We start from the raw sequence: 12,241 nt of genomic DNA on the forward strand, positions 1-12,241 counted from the left end.
CCCACTTGGACGCTACAGCAAGCCATCTGGTGCATGTCCTGCGGGAGGCAGGAATTCCCCATGTCTTTCTGGGCGGGTACGCCGCCGGGCTCATCGGTAGTCGGCGTATCACCAAGGTCAGCTTTCACTCACTTCCTTCTCACCGTGTTACAATAAGCCAAAAGCTCTAATAAGAATTACAGGACATAAATGTCGTGACGGAGCGACCGCCCTCCCACGTCTTGAACGGGGCGCCTCAGTTTAAATGGTCCAAGGTAGACTTCCGCACCGGCCCACAAAGCCCAAAGCCCAACCTAACCCAACCCGTAAATGGGTTAGGCTTTAATAGGGGCCCATTAGCCCCCAAACAATATAAAAATGCCAATGCTTGGCAGATTCATAAATAATACAGATTTTCCTAGTATTAGTATTTAACTTACCGTCTAAGCCTAAAACTGACCGAGTTCTTTCTTATAGAAATTGACTGAATTAACCGAGTGATAAGATTGATAAGATCGATTGATTAGATACATACATCAAGTGAGGTTAAACTATCTATATGCTAATAACGAATATACGTATCATCATTAACATACTTTCTCTTCCTCCCCGATGTACGCGGCTGAGTCGATACACCTATAGTAAAAGATGCACCTACTTTATAAGATATATATATCTATATGTTGATACTCTATCAAAGTTGAACCCCCGAATTAGGTATCGGGCCGAGATGTTCTATAACAAGCTTATAGACCAGAATATGCGTAAAAAACAGGCATTAATTAGTAGGTTTATAAGCGCCAAGGCCGTACTTATGCATATAAATGGGCTTTGTTAGGGGCCTTATAGGCCCCCGTTGTTAGGCTATAGGTTAGGTTAGGTTTCGAAGGCCGGGCTTATTTGTGGGCTTTGCGGAAGTCTATTCCAAGGACGAACGATGCTGGATATACGAACACTCTGACATGGATGTTAGTATCTTGACATTACCGCCCGACAGCGGACCTTTGAATTTCCCCAGTCCACGGGCGACCGATAGATTTACGGTGAGCCCCAAGGACTTCAGGGGCTCATTTTTAGAAATCGTGGAAACTCGAGTATTGAGCCACTCGACGTCTGGGTAATGTGCAGCATTGTGGCCATCCACGCTCCACCGGAGGATATCTTTGAAGTCCACCATTCGACCTTCGACGGTGAATTCCTTCCGGATAGATATTTGCGAGGATCTTGGCCTTTGCAACTTTAAACGAAAGACGATATGGATCATGAGTGCCCAAGAGGAAAAACACCACTGAATAGCGGCCTACCTGGATTTCTAGAAATGAAAAGAGTTCATCGTTGACGTGACCGATATCTCCCAAGAAGGGCGAGGTATGATGCGGTTTGCGAGAACTTGAAGCTTTTTATGAGGAATGAGTTTTGAGATGGAGATCAGATAGTATTTGAAATGATATTGGCCTCATGCTCATGCCTCATGCTCATGGGTCCTTACCAAGAGACGAAATTAGGAGCTTAATGGGGGTAAATGGGACCGAGGAGAAGATATAAAAACATGCTTAGACAATTTGATAAAATGGCATTGAGAAAGTACATAAATGAAGCTGCTGATCAAACAGAATATACTCCATATGGAGACTACAACATAGAGACCAGATATGTGATCATTGCGATCTCGAGGTGGTTTGTGTTTATGTTTGCATCGTTTGCATTCGGAGCACAGACCTCGTAACCTCGGGACCCGACGTTATTCTACCCAATCATTTTCTTCCTTCCCCCATTCCTTTTGGAACTGTACGCTTTGCCTCTTAACGATTTAGCTGGTGACAATCATGACATGCCCAAAATTTTTGAGAAATCAAAGTGCTTCGTAATGGGTGGCTGTGTGCAGATGCCAAGACACCATTCATTTGATCTGTATCAAGGTGGTCCAATTATTCCACATGTTGGCTACACTATCTTGCAGCTGAAAGGGTCAATGCGTCGCGCGACTCGACTTGCATTTGTAGTCACCCTGCAACGCTAAGGCGGCGCTCACTCGCTTCTTACCCGGACGGGTGGTTGCGTGCAAGCTACGCGCCGTAAAGCAACCGATCTGGTCTAGCCATGTGGAGAAACCTATTACCGCCGCTTTTCGTTCTCACGACTTGGGGTGAGCAGGGTGAGTGCGCAATGAAAAGGTGACAAGTTGCGCATCCTCTCACAGACGACAACCCAACCGAGGGAAACCCCCTTTGTGAATTTCTTTGCGAAAGATATGTCGTTCTCGGTTCAGAATATAATTGGGACCCCTTTACACGCGGTGGCCGAATCAAATATCGCTCTAGCTCATCTTAATTTCGACTTCTCTCTTGTGAAATGTGAAGCCCCAGCTGAGCTCCAGCTGTTGGGCAAACAACTTTCCAAATCTCGACGACAATCGGCAGAAGACGGGTCATTCCACATTCTCGCCCGTCGACTGGGTGTGCTGTTTGATGATGTCCTTCCAGACGTACCAGTGCTGCTTGAAGCATATGGAACCCGCGCTAGTCAGATCGTTCAAGAGATGACACAGAAGACGGAGAACCCCAAGGTTATCGTTGATGGGTTTTTCGGATCTCATTTAGGGATTGACTCAACCACAATCTGGGCTAGTGCGACGAGTGGAAAGTCCGTTCTTCGCATGCACCTTCTCGCGTGTATGCTAGCCAGGATCTGGTCCCCTCAAGAGGCCACGGCCATTTGGGCAGAGTTGGTCAGCCATCGACAAACCGCCATAAAAAGTCAAGCTCAATCCGGTGAGATCGTGGACAATTATTTGGCCCGATTGGCTGCCGCCCACGAGATTGATCGGGCGTCACTTGGTAGTTGGGATGCTAGTGCACGGGCATGGCTATAAGTTGCTGACTAAGCACGCCCTATGCAGCAGATTCAAATTAATTTAATCATCAACAACCTTTCCGTTGCCGTTAAATCACAGTCATCGTCCAATCATCCTTCGACTCCAAAGACACGATCTTATGACAGTGTGATTCTCAACCTCAATCGCGCGTTGACTACCCTTGATAAGCTGATCTGCGGTGAGCCCCAGCAAATTACAGACGGCGGAATCCTACTTGGATTAGTATCCTGGCATATTTATCCCGATCTTGTTGTTCTAGGGCCCAAAACACAAGAAATACGACAGAAAGACATTTTGGTCAAAGAAAGTGGAATCGTCACTATCTCAATCACTCCTCAAGCTAGACCCCGTACAGACGGAGTATACTGGTCGTTGCCCCTAGCCAGTCTCAGATACTATGGAGTTGTTCACCGAGAACGATCCACTATGCGTGATTCCAGAATATCAGTCGCACAACTACAAGCCCTGATACTCGGCGCATCGCTGGGCGCGGATGATGCTGCATTCACCGCCGCGAAGATCCTGAAATCATTTTGGAACCTCTTCTCTAGTCTGTACGAAGCAAAACTAAGTCAAATTGCTGACCAACCCCTGGACCTGTCAGCGGACTTGGCTGGATTCGAGGTAGTGGACTTGCTAAAAGATGATCGTCAATCCCTCAGAAGTTTGATGCAGCTATTGCAGCTCATATTTCCATTCCAAGGCGGTATAGACTTACTTTTTGTTGAGAACGACAACGAGAAAAACACTGCAATGCAACTCATGAGATATGGTACTAATTATGGAAAATCATGGATTGGAAACACGGGCACATCCGCTCCAACCTTTTTCGGCTTGGCAAGCCTCTCATCTTTGCTTCGCATGATCAAGAATCGAGAGGAACGAATCAAAATACTCCGCGCGCAGTGCAAGCAGTACTGTCTCTTATCGTCTGACTACGTGATTCGATTTCGAACAGAGAGTGGCTATGTTTACACATCAATCGATGTCGAAAGCGCACGGGCTTCCCACGGAGGGACAAAGAGAAAGCGGGATGAATATGAAAACCAAGACGTGGATGGCATCCATCTCCTCAAGAGCCCGCCCGGAGAAATCTGGACTTGTTTCGCTTCACCGGAAGCGTCTAGCCGTCATGTCTCGCAATATTTCAATCCTGATATGGAGGATGACGACTCAAACGCGCAAGATGACGATGTCGATTCAAACGCGGAAGATGACTTTTTCGCGCAATTTGTTCATGACGGCCCCCTTCCTAGTCAGTCAGTTATATTCAATTTCGCCTTCGGTGACCATAGCCTTGCGGCCGTTTATAAAAGGGTTACTAGCCAGACTTTACCCCAAAACCAACCCATCTCGGATGCAGTTTCTCTCGACATACTCGAAGACCTTTTGGACAAAAGTCTTTTACAACTCGACCTTGTGGCAGAACATATTTTGCATCATTTCACCGTAACGCAATCATCCCACGGCAGGTCCCTTCTCGCGCTTGGACGAGTTGTGGACTATTACATGTCCCACCTACCCTATGCCACTGTTGCTATGGGTGTAATTAAAGGCCCCATTCGCTCTTGGAATTGGGCGCAGTCCATGGTCAAGGAGCTTGATTCACTAAGTCCACTTGCAAAGCAGCAAGCGCGCGAAGGAAATACGCCCGCAACAATCTATCCCAGCCCCTTGTCCCGTGAATATGCGTTTGCAGCAATTCTACAATTTGAGGCAGGGGAAATCAGCGTCGACCTTGCTAAGCTGGCAGACGTACTGGCAATATCGAGTGGCAACTCTCTGTTCATCGCCGAACAACTACTCCACGATCCAATGTCACCAAAGAGTCTCTGTTCGGGTGCTGTCTCCCATGTCATGGGGAATGTTGGGAAGCCAGGAGTTACGCTGTTGGTTTCTCCTCCTGAGGTAGAAATCCGTGAACATGATATTGAGAGGTGGCAATTTGTCAACCACAACCCGTTTGATGGGAATTCAGCCGGTGGAATGTTCGACGGCACCTCTATTCATTTGTCTTTTACAGGCTGGGAAGGACCTGTAAGTCTTGAATCGACCAATTCCCGGGGCATGGAGGCCTATTACGTTGAAACCGCGGTCTCTGTCAACGATAGAGGCGAATGGTTGGGCGATTTAGATATACTGAAGGGCTTGAGGGATTTAGAGATGGTGGTTCTTGATCCTGCCGACAGCAAGTGCATACACGATCCGGCTTTTGCAGCTGCAGGAGTAAAATTAATTTCCATCGACTGTTGGGAGGAGATCCTAGATCCTCCGAGTGGGTTACTCGTGCTACGTTCGGCATCGGCAACACCGGCAACACACGATCGGGGCGGAAACTGGCAGTGGATGGTGAGACTGGCCGCGGTAAGTATTGCACGTTCAAGAAAATATCGGTGCATCTGCTTGCCAGTCGATAGGAGCTTCTGTTGGACTTGTGTTGTTGACAAGATTGATGATGGCGAAGAGAGGAATGTTCTTCTTGTTTATTAAATCCTACGAGGAGCTTTTGGCCGTATTTGTAAATAGACTGACATCTTCAGATGCGAGAGTAGATTGAGATTCATTGATCAACAACGAATTCAGAATATTATCACCCCCTATACCTCCACAAAAATAGTATACAAGTCCCTGGCTTAACAACCGACAGGCAAAGCCCCGGTAGAAGAAGCCTCACCAAACAGCGCCACCTCCTCGGCCCGGCGGCGGGTCAGCCCAGCAACAACGCCACCATTGGCCTTGTTCCACTTTGGCAGCTCCTCAGACGCCACAGTACCCACATCCTCACCGGCATTCATGCGGCTGATCAGGCTGGACGATTCCATGTTGCCGTTACCGACGTTGAAAGTCCACGACACCAGGGCTGCGAACTGGTTGTCGTTCAGAGTGACAGCGGTGGCAAGTGCGTTTGTTACGCCATCTTGGTAGCCCTGTGTTTTGTGTTAGATAGTGTATTCAATAAATACTTAGAAACCATCTAGACAGTGGGGTTTAATGTTTCCGAGGAAGAGGGATTGTAGAGACTTACCACCAGGTCATTGGCAAGCAATTGACTCGCTGTCTCCTCGGTCAATGGCTGTGAGAATGACACTTCTGAGCAAGTGGAGTCGCCGCATAGATGACCGTAGCCAAGGGTGGGATTGCCGAAACCGTCATCGTAGACGTTTGGCTGGAAGGACTCGAAGCTCTTGATAAGATCGAGGCCATTGTCGTTGATTGGGGGGCCGGTGCAGGCAATTGCCAGGGCTGGGAGGGCGGCGATCAGGAGCTTGAAGGACATGTTGGCTTTGGTTTATAGAATGGGATTATGTGATTGAGTGGTTTGGGGAGGTCATGAAGAGCGGACGTTGAAGATTTATATTTTTCTCTCTACCTAGGGACTTTGTTATTCGCAAAATGTCACCAACCTTGGAACACTTCATGTAGATTGTGGGTATACATTGTAGAGTTACAGTGACCCCCTTAGCTTCCCGTGTTTCTAGACCCTGAAACATCCAAAGCCACCCGAGTGCCTCCCGTACTGGCTGACTTTACTTTATTTTTTTACCCCTGCGTGTACTTTTACTGGCTTACAAGACTATAGCCTCGGCACTTCGTATCCCATGGCTGCTTTGATTAGTTGGGGTCACGCTAGCGTGTTTTATACTTATCACCCCCACACCCAATTACAATTTCTTCTTCCATGTATTCCGTACGGACTACCAACTGCCTTTTTTTGCGGGACAGATGTTTTGTCTTGGTTAATCGGGAGATTGATAACACTTGGCGTGGTCTAATTAAAAAGATTCATGTGGAGAAGGGGTTTCGTAGGGCCATAGACCTGACCGGTAATATATTGAGTCGAGGATCTTGACCCATTTGCGGGTTTATGAGATAGATCACTACGGAGTAGCGTCGACCATGGGCAATTTGAAAATGAGAGTAAAATCATGGTTGAATATATATGGTCCATCTTTCTGGTTGTTCACTAGAATTTCGCATAAATACAATTACCGAAAAGATCTAGCAATACAATACAATGCGGGATTCTCGATCTATCTGATATGTCACAGCATCTCTTACGGCTGGATAGATCTAGGGCAATCGAATGATAGTAGGTACTCCGTACCTTTCCTTAATAGGCAGGAAACGGGGTTCATGGCAGCTGGTAGTTCTTAGCACCTAAAGTCCCCTACATCATCTGCCTACACTTGCAAACATTCCACGGCGAACTTAATCCAATCAGCATCTGATACTACGCAACCAATCGTCAACCAAGGAAGTTGCCAAGCCAAAGGAGTGCGGGGAATTCCTTGGGCGCGTTTTGGGTCTTTTCTGTCGAGACTGGGCTTGTTATATGCACACAAAAGTTAAAAAGCGGAGCGGGCAACCACAGCGCCACCTCAGTTCTTACCTGCTCAGCAAGCTTTACGCCCACCAATCTTCTTGCGACTTACATTGTTGTGCGTGGGAGTAATTTGCATTCTGACAACGCTATCGTCTAGGTTGGACATCATGTCGGTGATAACTCTACGAGTTATGGGAATCTTTTAGAGCAATTGTTTTGATATTCGATCCTCATCCGTACGCAAAAGCGACGCGACGGAAGAGGAAAGGTAACCCTCAATAGAGGTAGTAGCGATCTTGATGGGAGCGTCAAACAGGATGTAAAAACACCGGAGAGTCGGGCAGTCCTCGATCCATCAGCAAAGATAATCGAGAACGCCGAAAGCCTGGCACTCATCGATCAATCAACTAAGACGATCGACTAGATTGCAAGCCGTTCCACCTTTGCTTTTAGCTCTCTGATCTGAGGAGCGAGTTCACTAGCCTCGTTCGAAGTGATACTAGCCGCGATAACAGCTCGGCTGACACCGCATGCCCGACCCAACGCCATCTTGGTAGGAACGAAAACGTATGGCACGTTCTTATCTTCCGCGAGTAGGGGGAGGTGCAACAAGATCGCGAGCGGGCTAGCATCTCCAGCGAGAACAATGATTTCGGAGGTGCCTCGGTTAAGGGTCTTCGTGGCTAAAGAAAGATTAGCTTCGAGCGTAGTCTAATAGGATCGCAGGAGTAAATACCTTCGTTGGCTCCTTTTTTAACCAGACGGTAGTGTGTGGCTTGTTGCAAGAGATCCAAGATTTCCTGCGCAAGGGCGGAATCGGCCATCGGCCACGCTAGGAATTGTGTCAGAGGAGAATAAAACTACGGATAGAGAGAAAACTTACCGACAGATTGAGCAGAGGGTTCCATTTTGATTGCGAAAGGCTCACAGTAATAGATCACGGCCTAAAGATGCGTAAATTTGGGATGATTTGGTTAATGTAAGACTGATGAGGTGCGGAAGAGAAGAGAAGAATATGGTCATCCGGAATAAAGTAGGGCCGAATGTCTCTGGGTCACTTTAACCGGCTGGGTTATACCTACTGGCAGCCGTCTTACCTCACACCTCTACTATATATCATGAAACGATTATAGGACGTGCTGAGGTGGCTGAAAACCTTGCAGGGCTTTAGTTCACATAGATATAACATATTTAGTGCCAGAGCGCCTCGCGCTCAAGCCAACGGCATATTCTATATGACATTCTCTTGGGTCCAATGATAACTTTCACAGCGCACCAATTGATGGCCTTCTTTTTCAGCAATAAAGCGTGCAATCTCAGCTTCTTTCTCGGCAACCAGGGCCCTGAGGGTGGTCAATTCCATTCTTTCGCTTTCTTCAGTTTGCTCAACGGTTTTAACTCAACGGAGTAGACAAGAGAAGAACCTGGAGTCGATACTGCTCTGGTTTCGGATGGCCTGTGCTGAGATAGAGATCTCCGTCCTTGGTTGCTTTAGGAAGCTGTACCGTGTAAACTGGCCATTCATGTGACAGTTCGCGCAACGCTTTTCGCCGGGGACTATGAGAATACGCCGAAAGAAAGTTGGGATGTAATAGTAGTAATTATATAACTAGAGACTACCGTGGTCCTATTCCGGGAATAGTCACGGCTCATAATGAATTGCTACAATTCGCTTGCATTGAACTCACGACAAACGAATTTCGTCGTCTGTTGACTCGACGTTGCGGTAAAGTTCCCGAATAGGCCTAATCCCCCCCCAATTCACACACCCTCTACATAGCCAACGAGAAATCACCAAAGAAATCTTGCCAAGCAGTGGGAAAGTAAAACAAATTGAGCCCCGGAAAGTCCCACTCGGAGACAAACTGCTCAGGGACAAACCACTGAAGATCTGCCTGAGCATCAAACAACTCCCAGAACGGTGACGTAGCCGTGGGACCATCCGAGTTAGGCTGCTGTGTTTCCATCAATGCACGTCCGTACTTCTCAATACTGACCTTCAAGATCTGAAGATAAATATTTCCAGCCCCGGACTGTGTCCCACTAGCTCCAGCTTTACTCAGCTCGTCGACTAGTCGATTACCTTGCTCCAGCAGTTCTTGATGTTCTTCTTCCTGCTCCGGGAGGAGGCGGGATAATTTGAGAAGCAATAGGAAGGAGAACGCGCACTTGGCCCAGACAAAATCCATTGCGTACTTCAGCTTGGCGAGGTAGAAGTCTGGATCGACAATTATCAGGCGGAGATGTCGACGGGCACTGGTTTTTGCTGTGAGGAGTATCGTTTTTTCCGTGCTGGACATGGCACTTTATGTTTGTGTTAACACAGACGGAAGAACACCCAGGGAAGCAGTACTTACGCTACGTTCTCAACGCCCATGGATCGTAGTGCCTTACAGTTGAGCATCATTTCTGCCCAGCATTTCTGTACTCGAAGGGCGACTAGTAGAGATGGCTTCTCGTCGGTGGCGGCAACACAACTTTCTTCAAAATTTTAGCAAGTTGTATATGATCATGACAATGGAGGTCATACCGATAATGCGTAGCCAGTCGCTTCCCAGGGTTAGCAAGTTTGCCAAGATACAATGGAACTGGAAAATTTACTCAAACCACAAGTCTAACTCAAGTTTCATGTCATGCACGTAATCCGCGATGCTTTGTCCATCAAGCGATGGTTTTCCTCCTAGAGTATCGCCGACATTGGCTATAAATCTGAATTAGTCATTGAATCTGAATTCCCGGAACGAATTATACCTCTGAGGATATTTAACTAACAGCATATATCAGCACTTCGTCAGGCCTATTTTGTGTACTCGACCTACCTCGACTTGAGAGAACAGCCGTAAATCCAAAATCGTGGACGATGCATGGCGAAGTAAAACCCGACAGCGGCGAGGGTTCCCTTTTAGCCGAATTCCAGGTGGCTTTCCTCCATCAACACGAAATCTAAATTGGATTTCATCAGCCTGTTAATCCCAATCAAAAAGATGTCAAGGCCATCTTACATATGTTCCAGAACCAAAAGCCCGAACCATGTCCGAGCGCTCCACATAAGAGCCCTCTCTTCTTCAAACATCTGATGTGGCAGGGCATAAGCCATGTCTTCATTCTGAAGAGCAAGCCGCTGGGTCAATTCATCAAAGGCCTCATGTAATCCGAGATCCAAAGCCATGCGAGTGGCAAATGATAATATCAGTGAGCGTTCTGCGGAATAGCAAGCAACTACGAGCATTGCTTGGACTGATTCTAGGCAGTTCAAGTCCTTGTTCTGGATTATGACGTTGATCCATTTCTTGAGTTCGGCGTGAAGAAGGTCGGACATTGAACCTCCGGATCCTGGAAAGAACTATTAGGACAATATTATTTCAGAAATATATTTGGGGAGGGAGTTTACTGGTCTCGACCATGCAGCCAATGGTACATATTGCGTTGAGGAGGATACTACTCCGAGATCGAACGGAGTCGAAAGTGTCGTATTGAGGGTCGAAAATTGGGATATACCTGTCCTGTATCATTCGCAAAATATGAGTATTTAAATCATGGTAGTCAGAGTCAATACATACACATCCTTCGAAGAAGCTGTGATATTTTCAGTCAGCCAAAATCACGCATTGCTGAATAACGCTCGGATCATACATACGTATTGAAGTATGACACAGCGCATTCAAGCGTGATAAGTCCTTTATCAATAAAGTCGATGATGGGGTCATCTCGGATCTCAAATCCAGATCGTTTTCTTTTGGGTGGTCTGGTAATTGTGTGGTTGGAGGCGTAGGGGGGCTGGGCCGAAGTCTCATTCGGAGAGAGGCCTGGTATGGACCCCGGCATAGACCTTTGGTATTGGTGACCATTTGTATAGCCAGCGGGGCTCGTGATAGGGATATTCGAAAATAATTCTTCAGAGTCATTCTGTGTATGATGATAATGGGTGCCCGAGGAACCAGAAGCGCTCTCGCGGCGTACTTGCTGTTGTCGATCACGGAGATGACCTGGGGAGTGTGTTAGATAAGATTTTGGAGTGGGCTGCGAGCGGCTCTGTTGAAGCAACTCGCGCATTTTATCTAGCTGTCTTCGGAGATGTTGAACCTCGGACTCGACGCCTTCGATCCTTCTAGGTGATGTTAGTCTTCGTTGATAACTACATAAGACAAGCTCGTACTCCGCGACCGGGTCTTTCGGTATTTCGAAGAAAACGCATTGTTTTTCCAATTTTTGACATCTAGTCTATCAGTAGCAGTTTCTAGGCTGCATGGAGATCTGCAACCTAGGAGTAGAACTTACCTTGTACACGGCCTCTCTCCGTCGCATTTCACCTTGTAACGATCAGCCAAAACCCCATCAATATGCAGGTTCGGCAGACTTGAGCACAGACCTTTGATTGTCGACAAGCACTGCAGGCCTTCTATTCATTAAAAATGCCATACATTGTTAGGGCCTGTCTGTTGTTGTGGGGTCTCAACCGGTTCAATAAAGACGTACCGGAATGCGCTTTTTCCCTGTTGGCACAGGAGCGCGGTGGAAAGATCCGGCTATTGCCGTACTGTACGGACTGCAGTCAGGCTGGTCGGCCATGTGGAGGCCGATTTCTGTTCGTACAAATTCTCGGGGTTGACGGGAAGGGGAAAACCTGGAGAAACGCGGGGTTCGGGGTTTGCTCCCGATGTGCCGGCTATACAATCAGCCAGGTCCCACGGAAAGTCTATGTTTTTAGGGCTTTGGTGTCCTCAGTAGTGTTTTTAGATGTTTCTTGGGTTATTCTTTCAATTATCTTTGTAGAAGTCTTTTCAGCTGTCTTTTCGCTTGTCTTCTCTGACAAATACGAGTGATGAAATATATATCTGGAAGATGATAAGCGCACGATCTCTAAACTCAGAACAATGGAATGCAGAAAATTCTATCGGACAATCTGGATGTAAAATACAGGCAAACTCAGGGGGGATTAAACCATGGCGATCAGCAGGGTTTCGGGTGATAATCTGCATTTCAGGCCAGTTTACAACGTGATATTGGCATATGGGCGCCGTGATATATCGTGCATGCAGGACGGGATCCTGCATCTCAACATT

At 47.2% G+C, this 12,241-nt stretch overlaps 4 protein-coding genes across 4 annotated transcripts; 1 reads left to right on the top strand and 3 right to left on the bottom strand.

The window, feature by feature from the left end:
- Window positions 1–2,230: 2,230 nt before the first annotated feature.
- N7517_006385 (uncharacterized protein) lies at window positions 2,231–5,344 on the top strand (the record flags this gene model as incomplete). The annotated part of the gene is made up of 2 exons (XM_056724115.1): window positions 2,231–2,707; window positions 2,879–5,344. The coding sequence occupies 2 exons, from the start codon at window positions 2,231–2,233 to the stop codon at window positions 5,342–5,344; spliced, it is 2,943 nt and encodes a 980-aa protein (XP_056580365.1).
- Window positions 5,345–5,487: 143 nt separating this feature from the next.
- N7517_006386 (lysozyme) lies at window positions 5,488–6,131 on the bottom strand (the record flags this gene model as incomplete). The annotated part of the gene is made up of 2 exons (XM_056724116.1): window positions 5,488–5,781; window positions 5,880–6,131. 2 exons carry the CDS (start codon window positions 6,129–6,131, stop codon window positions 5,488–5,490), a joined length of 546 nt encoding a protein of 181 aa, XP_056580366.1.
- A 1,467-nt stretch (window positions 6,132–7,598) lies between these two features.
- Window positions 7,599–8,086, bottom strand: N7517_006387 (ribonucleoprotein-associated protein; the record flags this gene model as incomplete). The annotated part of the gene is made up of 3 exons (XM_056724117.1): window positions 7,599–7,861; window positions 7,915–8,010; window positions 8,062–8,086. 3 exons carry the CDS (start codon window positions 8,084–8,086, stop codon window positions 7,599–7,601), a joined length of 384 nt encoding a protein of 127 aa, XP_056580367.1.
- Window positions 8,087–8,950: 864 nt separating this feature from the next.
- N7517_006388 (uncharacterized protein) lies at window positions 8,951–11,747 on the bottom strand (the record flags this gene model as incomplete). Its single annotated transcript, XM_056724118.1, has 13 exons — window positions 8,951–9,482; window positions 9,536–9,659; window positions 9,709–9,728; window positions 9,780–9,879; window positions 9,930–9,945; window positions 9,998–10,121; window positions 10,181–10,511; window positions 10,570–10,681; window positions 10,739–10,754; window positions 10,816–11,286; window positions 11,335–11,394; window positions 11,457–11,488; window positions 11,655–11,747. The coding sequence occupies 13 exons, from the start codon at window positions 11,745–11,747 to the stop codon at window positions 8,951–8,953; spliced, it is 2,031 nt and encodes a 676-aa protein (XP_056580368.1).
- Between the last annotated feature and the right edge of the window lie 494 nt (window positions 11,748–12,241).

Source organism: Penicillium concentricum, assembly GCF_028827145.1.
Source record: "Penicillium concentricum strain IBT 3081 chromosome Unknown utg000002l_segment0_segment0, whole genome shotgun sequence".
Lineage (NCBI taxonomy): Eukaryota > Fungi > Ascomycota > Eurotiomycetes > Eurotiales > Aspergillaceae > Penicillium > Penicillium concentricum.